The sequence below is a fragment of the Macaca thibetana genome, chromosome 11 (genome assembly GCF_024542745.1).
Source record: "Macaca thibetana thibetana isolate TM-01 chromosome 11, ASM2454274v1, whole genome shotgun sequence".
Classification (NCBI taxonomy): Eukaryota; Metazoa; Chordata; class Mammalia; order Primates; family Cercopithecidae; genus Macaca; species Macaca thibetana.
In genome coordinates, this window is record NC_065588.1 from 46,509,194 (window position 1) to 46,529,681 (window position 20,488).

Consider the following 20,488-nt stretch of genomic DNA (forward strand, 5'->3'; position numbering starts at 1 on the left):
CTCAAGTAGCTGGGACTACAGGTGTTGGCCATGCCCAGCTAATTAAAAAAAATTTTTTTTGTAGAGACAAGGTTTCACCATGTTTCCCAGGCCATTGCTATTTTTAAATGAATTAATAAATATGGGCTGGGCACGGTGGCCAATGCCTGTTATCCTAGCACTTTGGGAGGCTGAGACAGATGGATCACTTGAGCCCAGGAGTTCGAGACCAGCCTGGGAAACGTAGTGAAACCCTGTCTCTGCCCAAAACACAAAAGTTAGACAGGTGTGGTAGCTCATGCCTGTGGTCCCAGCAACTTGGGAGGTTGAGGTGGGAGGATCGCTTGACCCTCGGAAGTCGCGCAGTGGGCTGTCATTGCGCCACTGCACTTCAGCCTGTGTGACAGAGCCAGATCCTGTCTCAAAAATAAAGAGGCTGGACCCGGTGGCTCATGCCTGTAATCCCCGCACTTTGGGAGTCTGAGGTGGGCAGACTGCTTGAGCTCAGGAGTTCAAGACCAGGCTGGCCAACATGGTGAAACCCCATCTCTACCAAAAAATACAAAAATTAGCCAGGCATGGCGGCACATGCCTGTAGTCCCAGCTACTCGGCAGGCTGAGGTGAGAGGATCTCTTGAACCCAGGAGGCGGAGTTTGCAGTGGGCTGAGATCTTGCCACTGCACTCCAGTCTGGGCAACACAGCAGACTCTGTCTCGATAATAGATAAATAAATAAATAAATAGGCTGGGCGTGGTGGCTCAGACCTGTAATACAAGCACTTTGGGAGGCTGAGGCAGGCAGATCACTTGAGGTCAGGAGTTCAAAACCAGCCTGGCCAACATGGCAAAATGCCATCTTCTACTAAAAATACAACAACAAAAAATTAGCCAACTACTTGGGAGGCTAAGGCAGGAGAATTGCTTGAACCTAGGAAGCGGAGGTTGCAGTGAGCCGAGATTGCGCTACTGCACTCCAGTTTGGGTGACAGAGCGAGACTCCATCTAAGAAAAAAAAAAAAAAGGCTGGGCGCGGTGGCTCACGCCTGTAATGCCAGCACTTTGGGAGGCCGAGGCGGGCAGATCACAAGGTCGAGAGATCGAGACCATCCTGGCTAACACGGTGAAACCCCGTCACTACTAAAAATACAAAAAATTAGCCGGGCGTGGCGGCGGGCGCCTGCAGTCCCAGCTACTTGGGAGGCTGAGGCAGGAGAATGGCGGGAACCCGAGAAGCGGAGCTTGCAGTGAGCCGAGATCACGCCACTGCACTCCAGCCTGGGCGACTGAGCAAGGCTCTGTCTCAAAAACAAACAAACAAACAAACAAAAAAATATATATATACACATTTTATACATGTGTAAATACAGAAAACATGTACATTTTCCCTATTTTTTTTTTTCTAAAACAGTAGACATTGATAGGTACTATCCACATAAACAAAAACTCTTTGGGATCCTTGAAAATTTTTTAAGATTGTAAAGGAGTCCTGAGATCATAGTTTGAAAACTGCTGTGCTCGATGATACTGAGAAATCATACTTTTAGTGTGGCTTTCTGTGTTCTCCAGGATCGATCCACGTTTTAAAACAATTTGTCAGACAAGATTTTTCCCTTCCTGGCAGATTTTAGTTAAGCAGGCATTTAGTGGTCTATAAAAATAAGCTACTACTTTCCACCTGTAACTCCACGAACACAAATCTAGTGACCCATCCTGACAGTATTAGATTTGTCCTACTTTGTAGAGATCATTTCACTCTGCCCTTTTCCTGCTCTCCAGATACATGGCAGCAGTTGACCTAAGCCTAGGTTAATTAGGATGAAATTACCTATTGCTTTCGCTTTTTCCTATCAAAGATAGGATCTATATACTAACAATGCTACTTTTGTGATTCATTACACCACTGATGAATATGAATTATACACAAATAAAACCAAAGTCTAGATTAAGCTTCTCGACTACTTTATGGTGGCAAGTAACACAAATGGGCTATACTTATGCTGAGATACTGATCTTAGCTTTCAGGGTGATCCGTGGGGCCTTCGGGTAGCCAGAAACCTTTAGTCTGTAGTCTCTGGCCTCATATACCTTACTGTATAATGCAAATGTTTTTTGTATATTTATTTAGAGACAGAGTCTCATTCTGATGCCTAGGCTGAAATGAAGTGTGGTGGTGTGATCCGGGCTCACTGCAACGTCCGCCTCCCGGGTTCAAGTGATTCTTGTGCCTCAGCTTCCCAAGTAGTAGCTGGGACTACAGGCATGCACCACCATGCCCAGCTAATTTTTGTATTTTTAGTAGAGACGGGGTTTCACTACATTGACCGGGCTGGTCTTGAACTCCTGACCTCAAGTGATCCACCTGCCTCCGACTCCCAAAGTGCTGGGATTACAGGCGCGAGCAGTACACTCAGCCACAAATGTTATTTTGTATGTATGCAGCAATATGACCAGATTGAGAAACACCAGCTTAGATCAATTTCTAGAAAAATATAAAGTGCCAAAGTAGATATATAAAAAGAACAGGAGTTTAAGACCAGTCTGGGCAACATGGTGAGACCCTATCTCTACAAAAAATTTTTAAAAATTAGCTGGGTGTGGTGGCATGTGCCCATGATCCCAGCTACTAGGGAGGCTGAGGCAGGAGGACTGCTTGAGCCCAGGAGGTAGAGGCTGCAGTGAGCCCTGATTGTGCCACTACACTCCAGCCTGGGTGACAGAGTGAGATGCTATCTCCAAAACATAAAATAATGAAATAAAATAAAGTTTGGGAGTTAAAGATGAGTTGAGTTTTGTTTTTGCTGAATCTCAAGTACCCATGGGACATTAAAATGGAACTGTCTCGGATGCAAATACACTTGGAAAAGGGGCTTGGGTATGATATAGAGAGAGAGAGAAAGAAGAGAATATATGAATACAAATGAATAAGAATATAAGTGGTAGCTAAATTTGTGGGGGTGACTGTGATTACATACCAAAGGAATATAAACTTAAAACAGAACTGAGGTCAGAACCCTGAACAACATCAGCATAAAAGGTGAATTTAGGGGACAGGAAGGTCAGAGGTGGAGTTGTATCAAATAAGGGAGAGACCAAGACTAGGACTTCAGTATCTACTAGATTTGGCAATTTGGAGATCTGTAGTAACCTTTACCAAAGAAATTCCAGTAAAGTAAAGACTCTAAAAGACAGCAGTGAGTTAAAGCAGTTAAAGACACAGGAGGAAAGAAGTAGAAATAGCCAAGACCCTCAAGCATTTAGGAAAGGGAATGCCCTCAACTTTGTTATCAGAATCACTCAATCTAAACTAATCACATCTAAAACCAATCTCCCTGTACTCTTTACTGATCAGAAATTGCATTCTACTTATCCCTCCTTTTTTCTATTATCTTCAGCCTCACTCTCAACTTGTTTCTTCTCATCAGATCTTAAACATGCTCAAGTTTTTCACATCTTAAAACAGCCCTGCCGGTCCCTAGCACCCTCTGGCCTTCCCCGACCTCACAACTAAACTCCCACACATTCCTCAACTCACCTTCCTCTCCCCTCTGGCTTCTGTCCCTACACTCCATTGAAGCTGTTCTTGCCAAAGTTGTCAATGATCTCCTTATTGTGAAAACAAATGGATGCTTTTCAGTCCTCTATCTTACTTGACCTTTCAGCAGCATTTTATTAGGTTGGTGCAAAAGTAATTGCCATTACTTTTAATGGCAAAAACCACAATTACTTTTGCACCAACCAAATCATTAATGACTAACCTTCTTCTTGAAATGCCCTTTTCTCTTCCTTACTGCCATACTCTTCCTAATCTTCTCCCTCTACCTCTCTGGCAGTGGAACTAGACTGCCTGGTAAGCACTGCTAGTTGAGTCACCTTGGACAAGTTACTCTGTGCTTCAGTTCTCTCATCTGTAAAATGAGGATAACAGTAGTGCCTGCATACCTCATAAACTTACTAATGAGGATTCAATGCCTAGCACTTAGAACAATGCCTAGGACAAAGTAAACACTTACTAAACACCCACTTTGAGATGGAGCATCCCTCTGTCACCTGGGCTGGAGTGCAATGGCGTGATCTTGGCTCACGGCAACCTCCACCTCCTGGGTTCAATTTTGCCTCAGCCTCCCAAGTAGCCGGGATTACAGGTATTTTTAGTACCTGTTCAGGACCAGGCTGGTCCCGAACTCCTGGCCTCAAGTGATTCACCTGCCTCGGCTTCCCAAAGTGTTGGGATTACAGGTGTGAGCCACTGTGCGTGGCCTATACCAACTATTAATATTATCAAATAACGTATGGCTGTCATTCCTCTATCTCCTTTGCAGTTTATTTTTCCTCTGCCTTTTCCTACAACATGGTGTTTCCTCAGGGTTCACTTAGAGGTTCTTTTTGTACTCTACACATTCACCCTCAGTAACCTCATTCAATTATGGTAGAGGGTCTCAAGTATGGTCTGCAGACCCCTGAGGGTTCCTGAGGCACTCTCAGGGGCTCTACAAACTAAACTATTTTCATAACAATATTATTATTTGCCTTTTTCACTGTGTTGACATTTGCAGTGATTGTGCAAATCCATGGTAGGTAAAACATTATGGTACTTTATACCAAATCAAGGTAGTGACACCAAACCATACTAGTAGTTACTATACTGTAGAGCTATGTCTTCTCAATTTTTAAAATATGCCAGTTTTGCTTAAGAATGTCCCTGATGAAGCACTACAAATTATTACTTTTATTAAATCTTGACCCTTGAATATGTTTTTTAAAAGTATTCTGTGATTGGGCACGGTGGCTTATGCCTGTTAATCCCAGCCCTTTAGAAGGCTGAGGCAAGCGGATCACTTGAGGTCAGGAGTTTGAGACCACCCTGGCCAACATGTTGAAACCCAGTCTCCACTTATTCTGTGATAAAATAGATGTACCCAAAAAGCACTTCTGATGCATACCAAAGTATATGGCTCTCAAGGAAAACCATTTGTATGACTATTGCGAGCAGAATAAACTAAGTCACTTTTTCCATAGAATACCATTTTTACCTGAAAGGACTGACAAACTAATGTCATTCAGCTCTTGAGTATTTAGCAAACACTTTCTCAAAAATAAATGACGCCGGATGCAGTGGCTTACGCCTGTAATCCCAGCACTTTGGGAGGCAGAGGCGGGCAGATCACCTGAGGTCAGGAATTCGAGACCAGCCTGGCCAACATAGTGAAACCCTGTCTCTACTAAAAATATAAATATTAGCTGGGTGTGGTAGCAGGCGCCTGTAATCCCAGCTACTCAGGAGGCCGAGGCAGGAGAACTGCTTGAACCCAGGAGGCGGAGGTTGTAGTGAGCTGAGATCCTGCAACTGCACTCCAGCCTTGGCGACGGAGCAAGACTTTGTCTCAAAATAATAATAATAATACTAGAAATAATTATAATAAATGATGTGAGCCCGTCATTTCAAGAAAAGCACTGTTGCCAATGATAAAATTCAAGTTTTCAAGTTAAACTTAGAATGTTTAGAAAACTTTTATCTGCCTTTCAGCCTGACAACTCAATACTTAAGACTTTTCTGATGAGATTGGTTAAAATGAGATAAACTAATAGGATTTTTTTTTTTTTTTTTCTGAGTCAGAATCTCACTCTGTTGCCAGGCTGGAGTGCAGTGGCATGCACGATCTTGGCTTATTGCAATCTCCGCCTCCTGGGTTCAAGCGATTCTCCCGCCTCAGCCTCCTGAGTAGCTGGGACTAGAGGCGCGCACCACCACGTCCAGCTAATTTTTGTACTAAATTTTTGTACTTTTCTACTAAAATAGAGATAGGGTTTCACCATGTTGGCCGGGATGGTCTCGATCTCTTGACCTTGTGATCTACTTGCCTCAGTCTCCCAAAGTGCTGGGATTACAGGTGTGATTTTTAAATATTGTATAATATCATATTGACATGTGGGACATTTGTATAACTGAATGAACCAGTATTTTCCAAATGATGGATACATGATGTCCATTCAAAATGTAATATAGGCCAGGCATAGTGGCTCACGCCTGTAATCCCAGCACTTTGGGAGGCTGAGGCGCGCGGATCACCTGAGGTCAGGAGTTTGAGACCAGTCTGGCCAATATGGTGAAACCCCATCTCTACTAAAAATACAAAATTAACTGGTCATGATGGCACACACCCGTAATCCCAGCTACTTGGGAGGCTGAGGCAGGAGAATCGCTTGCACTCAGGAGGCGGAGGTTGCAGTGAGCTGTGACTGCGCCATTGCACTCCAGCCTGGGTGACAAGAGCAAAACACCACCTCAAAACAACAACAACAAAACACAATTAACATAGAACAATGGATTCTAACATAATAAAATGGAAAGCTCATTAATATGGCTTCAGATTTTACTTAGCAATCAACGTTTAAGAAACTGCTACTTGTGGCTGGGTGGGTGGCTCACGCCTGTAATCCCAGCACTTTGGGAGGCCGAGGTGGGCGGATCACAAGGTCAGGAGATTGAGACCATCCTGGCCAACACGGTGAAACGCTGTCTCTACTAAAAATGCAAAAATTAGCTGGGTGCAGTGGCGCATGCCAGTAATCCCAGCTACTCGGGAGGCTGAGGCAGGAGAATCGCTTGAACCAGGGAGTTGGTGGTTGCAGTGAGATCACACCACTACACTCCAGCCTGGCGACAGAGCGAGACTCTGTCTCAAAAAAAAAAAAAAAAAAAAAAAAAACAACTGCTACTTGTGTTTTGGTGTAGTATCAAAGATAAACATCAAATTATTTGAAAGGGCTATTAACATACTTCCTGCTTTTCAATGACAAAGCTGTATGAAGCCATCTTTTCTTCATACTTCAATCAAAACAATATATTACGAGAGATTGAATGCAGAAGCTGCTAGGATAATCCAGCTGTCTTCTATTAAGCCAGATATTAAAGAGATTTGCAAAAATGTAAAATCAACGCTGTTCTTCTATTTTTTCTTTTGGAAAATAATATTTTTCAAAAAGCTTATTTATGTTAACGTGTAAATCGATGTATTAATAATTTTGTCTATTTTCTCCCTTTTTGTGGAGAACGAGGTCTTGCTATGTTACCCACACAGGTCTTGAGCTCCTGAGCTCAAGCTATTCTCCTGTCTTTGTCTCCTAAGTGCTGGGATTACAGGTGTGAAACACTGCACCTGGCCTATTGTTATTTTTAATGAACTAATAAGCATTTCTTAAATTTCTTTTTGAGACAGTTTCGCTCTGTCACCCAGGCTGGAATGTAGTGGCGCTATCTTGGCTCACTGCAACCTCCACTCCCAGGTTCAAGTGATTCTCCTGCCTCAGCCGCCCAAGTAGCTGGGACGATAGGCATGCACCACCATGCCTGGCTAATTTTTGTATTTTTAGTAGAGACGGGGTTTCACCATGTTGGCCAGGCTAGTCTTGAACTCCTGACCTCAGGTGATCCACCCACCTAGGCCTCCCAAAGTGCTGGGATTATAGGCGTGAGCCATTGTGCCCGGTCAGCATTTCTTAAATTTCTAAACTTTAATTTAAAATATGGTAAAGTTGATGGGTATATGTAACCCACATAAACAAAAGCTCCTTGGAGTCCTCAGTAATTTTTAAAAGTGAAAAACAATCCCTGAGAACAAAAAGTTACAATACATTCTTCTGAGTAAATTCTTAAAAGAATAGGATTCCCTGTGTACAAGGTACTGCACTTTTCAAGATACCTATACCACCAAACCCAGCATTTCTTTCATGGTCTGTGCTCAAGTGATCTTTGGTTTCCTTTGAGGGCCATTAAAAAAAAAAAATTGCCGGGCGCTGTGACTCATGAGGTCAGGAGATCGAGACCATCCTGGCTAACACAGTGAAACCCCGTCTCTACTAAAAATCCAAAGAAATTAGCCGGAAGTGGTGGCAGGTGCCTGTAGTCCCAGCTACTCGGGAGGCTGAGGAAGGAGAATGGCATGAACCCGGGAGGTGGAGCTTGCACTGAGCTGAGATCGTGTGCCACTGTACTCCAGCCTGGGCGACAGAGCGAGACTCCACCTCAAAAATAATAATAATAATAAAATCAAATAAAAACAAAATTGGCCCAGCCTGGGCAACATGGTAAAATCTTGTCTCTACAAAAAATATAACAATTAGTGGCCGGGCGTGGTGGCTCACGCCTGTAATCCCCAGCACTCTGGGAGGCCAAGGCGAGTGGATCACCTGCAGTCAGGAGTTTCAGACCAGCCTGAGGAATATGGTGAAACCCGTCTCTACTAAAAATACAAAAATTAGCTGGGTGTGGTGGCACGCCTGCAGTCCCAGCTACCCAGGAGGCTGAGGTAGGAGAACTGCTTAAACCTGGGAGGCAGAGGTTGCAGTGAGCTGAGATCGCACCACTGCACTCCAGCCTGGGTGACAGAGCAACACTCTGTCTCAAAAAACAAAACAACAAAAAAACTATATATATATATATATATATATATAAAACAATTAGTAGCCAGGTGTGGTGGCATGCACCTCTGGTTCCAGTGACTGGGGAGGCTGAGGTGGGAGGATTGTTTGAGCCAGGAGTTGGAGGCTATTGCATTGCCATTGAATGCCATTGCATTCCAGCCTGGGTGACAGAGTGAGGTTTAATACATATTTTAAAAATTTATCAGTATTAGTTTTTAATAGAGAAAATATTGATAGATATAACCCATAAAAACAAAAAATATTTGGGGTCTTCAATAATTTTTTAAAATATAAAAGAGTCCTGAGAGCAAAAGATGTGAGAACCCACTGCTATATAGCATAGGAATCTCAGGAGTCAAGAAGGAAGTTATGTAGCTGGGCCTGTAGTTCCAGCTACCATGGAAGCTGAGGTGGGTGGACTGATTGAGGCCAAGAGGTCAAGGCTGTAGTGACATCAGGCCTGTGAATGGCCACTGCATTCCAACCTGGGTAATTGTGACTGTTAATACTGAGCGTCAACTTAATTGGATTGAAGAATGCAAAGCAGCGATCCTGCGCATGTCTGTGAGGGTGCTGCCAAAGGAGACTAACATTTGAGTCAGTGGGCTGGGAAAGGCACAGCCACTCTTAATCTGGGTAGGCACCATCTAATCAGCTGCCAGCATGGCAAGCAGGCAGAAAAACGTGAAAAGACTAGACTGGCCTAGCCTCCCAGCCTACATCTTTCTCTCCTGCTGGACCCTTCCTTCCCTCAAACATCGGACTCCAAGTTCTTCAGTTTTGGGACTCCGACTGGCTTTCCTTGCTCCTCAGCTTGCAGAGGCCTATTGTGGGACCTTGTGATAGTATGAGTTAATACTTGATAAACTTCCCTTTATATATCTATCCTATTAATTCTGTCCCTCTAGAGAACCCTGACTGATACAGTAATAAAGCAAGATTCCACCTCTTAGGAAGGAAAATTAAAAAAAAAAAAAAAGGAATTACTCTACTAGAGTCACAACATCTCAAGCAGAAGTAGGTTTCAGAGTCATTCATTCAATAAACACTTACTGAATAGCTAATATGAATGTACAAAGTACTGCATTAGATACCCACAGTTTCATGGGGGAGACAAGTCCATATACAGAGCCCAATCTCAAGGTCATCCCCCAAAAATAGGGCAGTTCATTCAAGATCTCTGAAATGGTTCTCTTCAAATTCCAGCTGTGACCTGACAAATGTTTCTGACATTATTCACTTTACCTAGCTCCTTGACTTCACTAAAGTCAAGAGAATATTAGATGAGGAAAAAAGAACTTGTCCAAAAAAATGATCAAACCTGAAACAATAATTGACCCTATCTAGACAGAAGCAAAAGAACCTACTGTAGGCCGGGCGCGGTGGCTCAAGCCTGTAATCCCAGCACTTTGGGAGGCCAAGACGGGCGGATCACGAGGTCAGGAGATGGAGACCATCCTGGCTAACATGATGAAACCCCGTCTCTACTGAAAAATACAAAAAACTAGCCAGGCGAGGTGGCGGGCGCCTGTAGTCCCAGCTACTCGCGAGGCTGAGACAGGAGAATGGCGTAAACCCGGGAGGCGGAGCTTGCAGTGAGCCGAGATCCGGCCACTGCACTCCAGCCTGGGCGACAGAGCGAGACTCCGCCTCAAAAAAAAAAAAAAAGAATCTACTGTAGGCCAGGCAGGGTGATTCACGCCAGTAATTCCAGCAGTTTGGAAGGCCGAGGTGGAAGCATCACTTGAGTTCAGGAGTTCAAGACCAGACTGGTAAACATGGCAAAACCCCCTCCCTACAAAAAATACGAAAATTAGCCGGGCACAGTGGCACATGCGTGTAGTCCCAGCTTCTTGGGAGGCTGAGGTGGCAAGATGGCTTGAGCCCAGGAGGTGGAAGTTGCAGTGATACCAGATCGTGCCACTGCATTCCAGCCTGGGTGATAGAGCAAGACCATTACAAAAAAAAAAAAAAAATCTGTAATAGATGTTTTTCTCAGGGAACACATGTAGATTGTATCTTTTTTTGTAAATCTAATCATTCTAATGTACTAGAAGAATTCTACTGAGAGGACACTGAAGTGAATTCAGGCCAAAGTGGTAGGATAAACTCATTTGTTCCTTTCATTAAACATATTTATCTTTTTTCAATGGATAATTACACAACTTAATGCATTTGCTTAAAATAGAAACACAAACACACACAAGTGATAACCACTGATTTTCTTGCTCTCTCCAAGGGTAGAAATCATGGTTTATTCACCTTTTCATCCTTGGCTTATTTATTTTTACATTTATCTTGTCCAGCTTCTAAAACCGTGACATATAGTTTGATATGACATATCCTAAGCTTTCAATAAATAGATGTTGAAGAATGAACAGATGAACAAATGGGTGAAAACTTAATTCTCAACTAAGAGGCAAAGTGTTTCATGGAAAAGTGCCACTCGTAAGGATGAAATTAAAACTCAGCCTTACCCTCCTGGGTCATCAGATAGCCTACCAGCTCGGTGCTTATCAAGTGTAGGAGATCACTGATTTCTGGGGAATCAGATCCAAGTTAACTGATTTCAGTCTATAACTGGAGATTTCCCTAAACACAACCATGACAATCTGATTTAGTTTGAGACATTTTATGCCTGTAATTGAGACTGTTTACTAATGCTGACAATACCCAAAAACTGAAAACTTACAAGGAATATCTTTATAAGAAAACTTGTATTTTACAGAAGAGGTATAGTAAGAGTGTGATTATTCTCATTGCCTTATCAGAGCTGTGCAGTTCTGCATGAACATTTACCTACTTGACAAACTTGCTTATAGATCATTAACACTGAGAAGATATATGTAAAAAGGCAAAAATATAGAGCAATGCTTGGCTAGAAGCAACTGTCAAAGATTACTCAAGCCACCCGGCCCAGTGGCTCACACCTGTAATCCCAGCACTTTGGGAGGCCAAGGCGGACGGATCACGAGGTCAGGAGATCGAGACCATCCTGGCTAACACAGTGAAACCCCGTCTCTACTAAAAATACAAAAAATTAGCCGGGTGCGGTGGTGGATGCCTGTAGTCCCAGCTACTCAGGAGGCTGAGGCAGGAGAATGGTGTGAACCTGGGAGGCGGAGCTTGCAGTGAGCCGCGCCACTGCCCTCCAGCCTGGGCGACAAAACGAGATTCCGTCTCAAAAAAAAAAAATTTACTCAAAATAGAATATAACCATTCATTTGAATATTTCAGGAAATAATTTACATTTAAAAATCTTACTTTCACTAAAATTTCTTAGATTCATTGTTTAAAGGAACATCCAATACCTCTGCATCATCTTTTAATCCTAAAAAGTATATCACATGTGAATTTACATTAAAATTATTTTCTCAATTATTATTAATATTGTCTGAATTACCATCATCACCACTGTCCAAAAGAAATATAATGTGAGTCACATGTGTAATTTAAAATTTTCTTTTCTTTTTTGAGACAGGGTCTCGCTCTGTTGCCCAGGCTGGAGTGCAATGGTACGATCTCGGCTCACTGCAACCTCCATCTCACAGGTTCAAGCGATTCTCCTGCCTCAGCCCCCTGAGTAGCTGGGATTACAGGCGCCTACCACCACACCCAGCTAATTTTTGTATTTTTAGTGATGGGGTTTCGCCATGTTGGTCAGGCTGGTCTTGAACTCCTGACCTCAAGTCATCTGCCCGCCTCAGCCTCCCAAAGTGCTGGGATTACAGGCATTAGCCACTGTGCCCAGCCTGTAATTTAAAATTTTCTAATATCCACATTTTTTAAAAAGTGAAATTAATGTTGATAATGTGTTTTAACTTGATACGTCAAAAGTACTGTCAATATGTAATCAATTAAAAATTGAGACCAGGTGTGGTGGCTCAAACCTGTAATCCCAGCACTTTAGGAGGCTGAGGTGGGTGGATCACCTGAGGTCAGGAGTTCGAGACCAGTCTGGCCAACATGGCAAAACCCCATCTCTACTAAAAATACAAAAATTAGCTGGGTGTGGTGGTAGGTGCCTGTAGTCCCAGCTCCGTGGGAGGCGGAGACAGGAGAATCACTTGAACCCAGGAGGCGGAGGTTGCAGTAAGCTGAGATTGTGCCACTGCACTCCAGCCTGGGCGACAGAGCGAGACTCTGTCTCAAAAAAAAGAAAAGAAAAGAAAAAAACAAAGAAAAAGAAAAAAGGAAATAAATGGAAACATGTGCAAGAAAATGAATCACTACTCTTGTTGTCAGTTTCATGACAGGCCAGCAAATGAGTCTATTCAATCCCCACTGAGAGAGAATGGCATTGAGAAGACTCTTTAGACACTCCAGTGAGGTTGCCTTGAAGTAGTGAGAGAAGAGGGGATTGGAATAATGAATAAGCAGCGGTGAAAGCTCTCAGCTATCTCCTGTATAATTCACAAAACTGTTTTCTTCTAGCAATATAAAACATATTATAATACCGTATTTAAAATAAATGAACCTATATAGATCTGATGGTATCAATACTGTCTCAAACTCCTACTTGATCCTAGGGAAAAGTGCGCAAGGGACTAAATACTAAGTTTCAAACAATTTTATCTTTAAGATTCAGTTTAAGTCAGATCCAACAGGCTACCTGAACTTGGACCACACCTTGGACTACTCTTTGCCTAAATCAGCACACAATATTCAAAGAAGCAACAAGTGGAAGACTTTCTTATCTCTCTTTTGGTAGGTAACAGTGGGTAGCCTGAGTGTGTGTAAGAGGAGAGGGGAGAAAGAGAAGCTATAGAACAGTGCACAACATGCGAGCATAGTATGGTGAAATTTAACAACAGAAACAAAGAAATTATAATTTCTCCTCTCTTAAGCCAGATATCTATTTCAGATTGAAGATCTAGATTCTGGGTTACTCCTCAGGGCATCTGAGTAGATAAGAGTAGACTCTTCTCAATCATTCTATAAATACTCACTTGCTACACTGAGGCACTGTGCAAGAGTACAGTCCACTGCAATGCAACCAGTCAACAGAGGCCCACAAAGGCAAGCCTCTGTGCTTTGGAGGGTAATAATCACATTTCTGCAGTTCTTTAACAAAATAGTTAGCTAGATATACTTAACTTATGGTCAGATGGCTTTCCAAATCATCCCCATCAGGTGAGGCTACAGTTCTCTATAGGGAATATGGAAACTTAAAAAATATTTAATAAATGCTCAGCGTGGTTGATGAGAAGGGAGAGAAAGTAAAAGCAAATTGTACCCTTTATATTTACTCTTTGGGAGATTCTCGAAACACAAATAGAGACTATTTATCTAGGCACATAGTGTAAGACTCATTTAAATATGCAGTAATGACATGAAACAAACAAACAAAAAAAAGCAAAGTTGGCCAGATGCAGTGGCTCACGCCTGTAATCCCAGCACTTTGGGAGGCTGAGCAGGTGGATCACTTGAGGCTAGGAGTTTAAGACCGGCCTGGCCAACATGGTAAAACCCTGTCTCTACTAAAAATAGGAAAATTAGCTGGGCATGGTGGTGTGCGCCTGTATTCCCAGCTACTCGAGAGGCTGAGGCATGAGGACTGCTTGAACCTGGGAGGCAGAGGCTGCAGTGAGCTGACATCAAGCCACTGTGTTCCAGCCTGGGCAACAGAGTGAGACTCCGTCTCAAAGAAAGAAAGAAAAAAAAAAAAAAAAAAAGCAAAGTTCAAGTCAAAAGGATAATATTAAATAAGAACAGGATGAGTACAGATTTGTTCCTTTTTTTTTTTTTTTGAGACAGAGTCTCACTTTGTTGCCCAAGCTGGAGTACAGTGGCATGATCTCAGCTCACTGTAACCTCTGCCTCCTGGGTTCAAGCGATTCTCCTGCCTCAGCCTCCTGAGTAGCTAGGACTTCAGGCGCATGCCACCACACCAGGCTAATTTCTTGTATTTGTAGTAAAAACAGGGTTTTACCATGTTGGCCAGGCCAGTCTTGAGCTCCTGACCTCAGGTAATCCACCCGCCTTGGCCTCCCAAAGTACTGGGATTACAGGCATGAGCCACCGTGCCTGGCTGATTTGTTCTTTAAAAAAAAAAAATGTATATGAAGTGTGTAACAGGAAATTAATTTGTTCTTCAAATACTAGAATACTAGAACAAGAAGTTAAATCTTAACACTTGAAAGGGGGTTTAAGGAATAGGAAAAGATGGATGGCCCTATCAAACAGTGAAAGAGCACTGGGCTGGGGAAAAAGACCAGTTGTATATTGCAACCTCTGAAAAGCTGAAGGATGTTTCTAAGCCTTAGTAACTGTCTGTAAAAGGAGGTCGGAGTTCTAGCTTCTAACAGTCTGTGATTACTACATAAATCGCTTCTACAAACTAAATAGGTAGGATTTTAGAATGAGAAAAGGCATGCAAGGATTTTGGGCTCTGAAAAAAAAAAAAGAGAAAATGTGGGAAAGATGACTAATTGTCCCAATATACCTCTTTATTTCTCTCTCTCTCTCTCTTTTTTTTTTTTGTGACAGAATCTCGCTCTATTGCCTAAGCTGGAGTGCAGTGGCATGATCTCGGCTCACTGCAACCTCCACCTCCTAGGTTCAAGAGATTCTCCTGCCTCAGTCTCCTGAGTAGCTGGGATTATAGGCACACGCCATCACACCCAGCTAATTTTTGTATTTTTAGTAGAGACAGTGTTTCACCATGTTAGCCAGGTTGGTCTCCAACTCCTGACCTGAGTCAGCCTCCCAAAGTGCTGGGATTATAGGCATGAGCTACTGCGCCTGGCCTCTCTTTCTTTAAGAGACAGGGTCTCACTCCTTTGCCCAGGCTGGAGTGCACTGGCGCTACCATAGCTCATTGCAGCTTTGAACTCCCGGGCTCAAGCCATCTTCCTGCCTCAGCCTCCTGAGTAGCTGGGACTACAGATGCATGCCACCACATCTGGCTAACATTTTTATTTTTTGTAGAACCAGGGTCTCGCTATGTTGCCCAGGCTGATTTCAAACTCCTGGTCTCAAGCAATTCTCTCACCTTGGCCTCCCCAAGTGTTGGGATTACAGGTGTAAGCCACCATGCTAGGCCCCAATATTTATTTTTGAGATGGAGTGTCGCTCTGTTGCCCACGCTAGAGTCCAATGGCACGATCTCAGCTCACTGCAACCTCCACCTTCCAGGTTCAAGCCATTCTCCTGCCTCAGCCTCCCAAGTAGCTGGGATTACAGGCACCTGCCACTATGCTGGCCTATTTTTGTATTTTTAGTAGAGATGAGATTTCATGTTGTTGACCAGGCTAGTCTCAAACTCCTGACCTCAAGCGATCTGCCTGCCTTGGCCTCCCAAAGTGCTGGGACTATAGGCATGAACCACCGTGCCCAACCTCTACAATTTTTTTTTTTTTTGAGACAGAGTTTTCCTCTGTTGCTCAGGCTGGAGTGCAATGGTGCGATCTTGGCAAACTGCAACCTCTGCCTCTCCAGCTCAAGCAATTCTCATGCCTCAGCCTCCTGAGTAGCTGGGATTACAGGTATGTACCACTATGCCCAAAAATACGAATTTTTGTATTTTTAGTAGAGATGGGGTTTCACCATGTTGGCCAGGCTGGTCTCGAACTCCTGGCCTCAAGTGATCTCCCCGCCTCGGCCTCCCAAAGTGCTGGGATTAAAGGTGTGAGCCACCATGCCCCGCCCCACCAATTTTTTTTTTAATTAGTTGGGCATAGTGGTGCGCACCTATGGTCTCGGCTACTTGGGAGGCTGAGGCGGGAGGATTGCTTGAGCCAAGGAGGTCGAGGTTGGAGTCAGCTTCATGCCACTGCAGTCCAGCCTGGGTGAGACTGAGACGCTGTCTCAAAAACAACAACAAAAGAGTGGAGTGGCTCTATTTTCTTTATGAAAGACCAGAACAGTAAAAGAGGAACTGGCAATTCAGCAGTGAATTCTATACTGAGGTAATGGGTCTTAAAAAACCAAAATAGCGAGAGTGCTTCTAGGGTTAAATTTTCCTAAGAGCAAACATGAGACAAACAAGGTGCCCGTCCTTACTGGCCAAGAGTTATCATACTAGAATGCTTTCAGTTCGGTATTCCCATCCACCTGTACTCCCCTGACACTGGAGCACCATAGAAACACTCAGATAGAATTCCCACAGGTAAAGGATCCCTTCTAGCAGCTCTGCCAGGGTATATATGTCTTCAGCCATCTGAGGGAACACTTTGGAATCTGAAGAGATACGTAAATTTATATAAAATGGGTGTTTATAAGCAACAAGCTATTTCCTCTTACCACTAACATGGGGAAATTTCCATACTGGCACATATTTATATGAAAAGCAGAGATCTTTTTCTATGAAAATCACCTTTTAAAAAAAATTTTTGGCCGGGCGCGGTGGCTCAAGCCTGTAATCCCAGCACTTTGGGAGGCCGAGACGGGCGGATCACGAGGTCAGCAGATCGAGACCATCCTGGCTAACCCGGTGAAACCCCGTCTCTACTAAAAAATACAAAAAACTAGCCGGGCGAGGTGGCGGGCGCCTGTAGTCCCAGCTACTCGGGAGGCTGAGGCAGGAGAATGGCGTAAACCCGGGAGGCCGAGCTTGCAGTGAACTGAGATCCGGCCACTGCACTCCAGCCTGGGCGACATAGCGAGACTCTGTCTCAAAAAAAAAAAAAAAAAAAAAAAAAAAAATTTTTGTCCTGACTTGTGTATATTCCTTTGGAGTCATTACATTGCCTTCCTCCTTTTTTATTTTGGCCCTCCTATACAGAGACTATGGAAGAGAGTACCTGGATCTAGTTTATTCCAAAGAGAGACAAGCAGTTTGTGCCTCCACTCCAGATTCCAGGATGACTAAATACAATGATTACACTTAACAGAACAAGGCCGGGTGCGGTGGCTCACGCTTGTAATCCCAGCACCTTGGGAGGCCGAGGTGGGCGGATCGTGAGGTCAGGAGATCGAGACCATCCTGGCCTATACCGTGAAACCCCGTCTCTACTAAAAATACAAAAAATTAGCCAGGCGTGGTGGCGGATGCCTGTAGTCTCAGCTACTCGGGAGGCTCAGACAGGAGAATGGCATGAACCCGGGAGGCGGAGCTTGCAGTGAGCCGAGATCGCACCACTGCACTCCAGCCTGGTCCACAGAGCGAGACTTGGCCTCAAGGGCCAAGGAAAGCCATTTAGATCTTTGGGTTTCATTTGCTTCACTTAAGCATCTTTTATTTTTGCACTTGAACGTCTGGCAGAGCATTTTGATGATGACACACAAATACTACGAATAAATGGACGAGTGACTAGCTAAATAGAACACAATATTTTGAAAGATTTGAGTCAAAAATAGTAGGCAAATCGAAGAAGCAATCCCAAACAGATGCTATCTTTCAGAAATTAACAGATTGTTTCACCTGCAGCATAGTCCCATCCCAGAAAGGGCATTCCTGCATTACAATCATTTATGCTTGGATAAAGGCAAAACGAACAGCTGTCCAAGAAACACCCTCATTACCTGAGGCCTATGGCAAAAACACGTCTCCTTTCTTGGAGTCTAAGTAGACTTGATCAAAATTACCCACAGCTATAAATTCACATTATAATATCACACACCAAAGCCTCAGTGAATATCTTGGACAAACAGATATGATCCATTCACTTAAAGGTGAAATCACATGGTTGAACAAAGTATATTGCAATTCTGCTAAACTCATTTAGAAGCTGGCTCAAGGCCGGGTGCGGTGGCTCACGCCTGTAATCCCAGCACTTTGGGAGGCAGAGGCGGGCGGATCACTTGAGGTCAGGAGTTAGAGACCAGCCGGGCCAACATGGCGAAACCCCTTCTCTACTAAAAATACAAAAATTAGCAGGGCGTGGTGGTGCGCGCCTGTAATCCCAGCTACTTGGGAGGCTGAGGAAGGAGAATCGCTTGAACTGGGGAGGCGGAGGTTGCGTTGAGCCGAGATCGTGCCATTGTACTCCAGCCTGGGCAACAAGAACGAAACTCCGTCTCAAAAAAAAAGAAGCTGGCTCAATATAGCTGTCCTCTGATAAGCCCTATGGCTCTCTATCCCTTCGAACACTCCTCCTTCCATTTCAGGCCCCAAGGCCTGTTCTGCAACTAATCTGACATCTTTCCATACTTTGGAAGCCTCGGGCTCCACCACACCCTATCCCCACCAGATTTCTACCCTCCTACCAACAAACGTGCATGAGTTGACATACCAAACCAACTCTTAGGGCCAAACTAATCCTGTTCCCCTCAGTTCTCAGAAACTCAAGCGTCCTAACGAATCTTAAAATTCTGATGAATCCATTCCTTTCCCTTGGAACGTCTGGCCCTTGGGTTGACTCCTCGGCTTCCATGGTCACAACTAGCTGTGGTTCTCCTGGGCCCTTCCTATCCCTCTCTTCGGGGCCTCTGCCAGAGTTCACACTGAACCTGTTTCCTCATCTGTAAGACCCTTGGAGGTTGGGAGGAGGCCTATATGACCGCCCCCGCCAAGCCAACTCCGGATCTAACATTGAAGGGACCCAGCATTCCCCTAGACCCCCACTCTTTCTCTTGCCCACGCCCCAAACTCCTTCTCCACCCAGGCTCCGCTACCACCTCGCCCACTCGCCTAGCATCACCCGCCGCGGCCCAAGCTCCCCTAGCCCCTGCTTCCGGGCTTTCCCTGCAGTTCTGCTTCCGGCCCTCGGTCCTTCCCACAGCGGGGCGCCCCTGCCCTCGCCCGGCCCCTCGAGCCGCTCGCTCGCGGGCTCTCACCTTTCGAAGAGCAGCCTCACGAAGAAGATGCCCGCCGCCAGCGGGAACACCGAGAGGATGTGCCGGCCGCGCGGGTAGCCGTAGCCGTCGGCCGGCCCCTCCAGATCAGCCCAGGTCACGTTCTGGGGTAGCCAGAAGCGCTCGCTCCACAGCCAGCCCCACAGCAAGCTTAGGGGTCCCTGCGCTGCTGTCGCCATCTTACGCCCACCCCGAGCCACCGCCGCCACAAGCGTCAGCTGCCGCCACAGCCAACGGAACCCGCGGGGAGGCGGCCCTAGGGCGGGGCCCGACCAGCGGCCACCCCCTTCCGGCCCCTTCTGAACACCGCCACGGATCCGCCCGCCTCCCCGGCAGAGCCGGGCCTCTTCACCGCCCATCTCTCCTCCCGACCCACTTCCCTCACCGCAACCCGGGAACCGCCTCCGGGGATCCACGCCCCTTCCCGAGCCTCTGACTCGCCCAGCCGGGTCCTGGGGCCACGCCCCGGGCGGTGCTGGGCCCACCCTCTTTTGCTGCTAGTCTTGGCCGCGCTTCTGCTCCTCACTCACTCCTCCATCCAGCCACGGCCACACCCCTTATTTCAGGCCTAGCTCCTTTACGGGGACATTCTCCTTTCTCAGCCTGTCAGAATCAAGTACGTTCCCGCTCCCACCCAGGCGGTATCTCTGTCTCCACTCCCGGAGGCCAGATCGATCTCTCAGGTCATGGCTTCTCTTGGATCTCTGCTGGTCCTGCCCACTACTGTCTGCCACCAGAGTTCTTTTTGCTCCCAACCTTTTCTTCCCTTCGTGCCCCATGACCTCAGCCTACTTTCACTGCTTTATCCCTTAAAAATTAGTCACTTTGGGCCGGGCGCGGTGGCTCAAGCCTGTAATCCCAGCACTTTGGGAGGCCGAGACGGGCGGATCACGAGGTCAGGGGATCAAGACCATCCTGGCTAACACGGCGAAACCCCATCTCTACTAAAAATACAAAAAACTAGCCAGGCGAGGTGGCGGCGAGTGCCTGTAGTCCCAGCTACTCGGGAGGCTGAGGCAGGAGAATGGCGTGAACCCGGGAGGCGGAGCTTGCAGTGAGCCGAGATGGTGCCACTGCACTCCAGCCCGGGCGACAGAGCGAGACTCCGTCTCAAAAAAAAAAAAAAAAAAAAAATTAGTCACTTTTCCTCGGAAAAGATGGACTTAACAGTTTACAAAAGGCCGGGCGCGGTGGCTCACGCCTGAAATCCCAGCACGTTCGGAGGCCAACGCAGGCGGATCACCTGAGGTCAGGAGTTTGAGACCACCCTGGCCAACATGGCAAAACCCCGTCTCTACTAAAAATACAAAAATTAGCCGGGCCTGGTGGCGCTGTGCCTGTAATTCCAGCT

At 45.4% G+C, this 20,488-nt stretch overlaps 1 protein-coding gene across 5 annotated transcripts in view; it reads right to left on the bottom strand.

Moving 5' to 3' along the window:
• The window catches only part of CERS5 (ceramide synthase 5), a 37,238-nt gene extending 17,692 nt beyond the window's left edge, over positions 1–19,546 (bottom strand). For all 5 annotated transcript variants that reach the window (XM_050748685.1, XM_050748686.1, XM_050748683.1 and 2 more), the window contains exon 1: positions 19,120–19,546. In XM_050748685.1, coding sequence (XP_050604642.1) covers positions 19,120–19,496 — 377 coding nt within the window. In that variant the 5' untranslated portion in view covers positions 19,497–19,546. The remainder of the gene's footprint in view (positions 1–19,119) is intronic.
• Between the last annotated feature and the right edge of the window lie 942 nt (positions 19,547–20,488).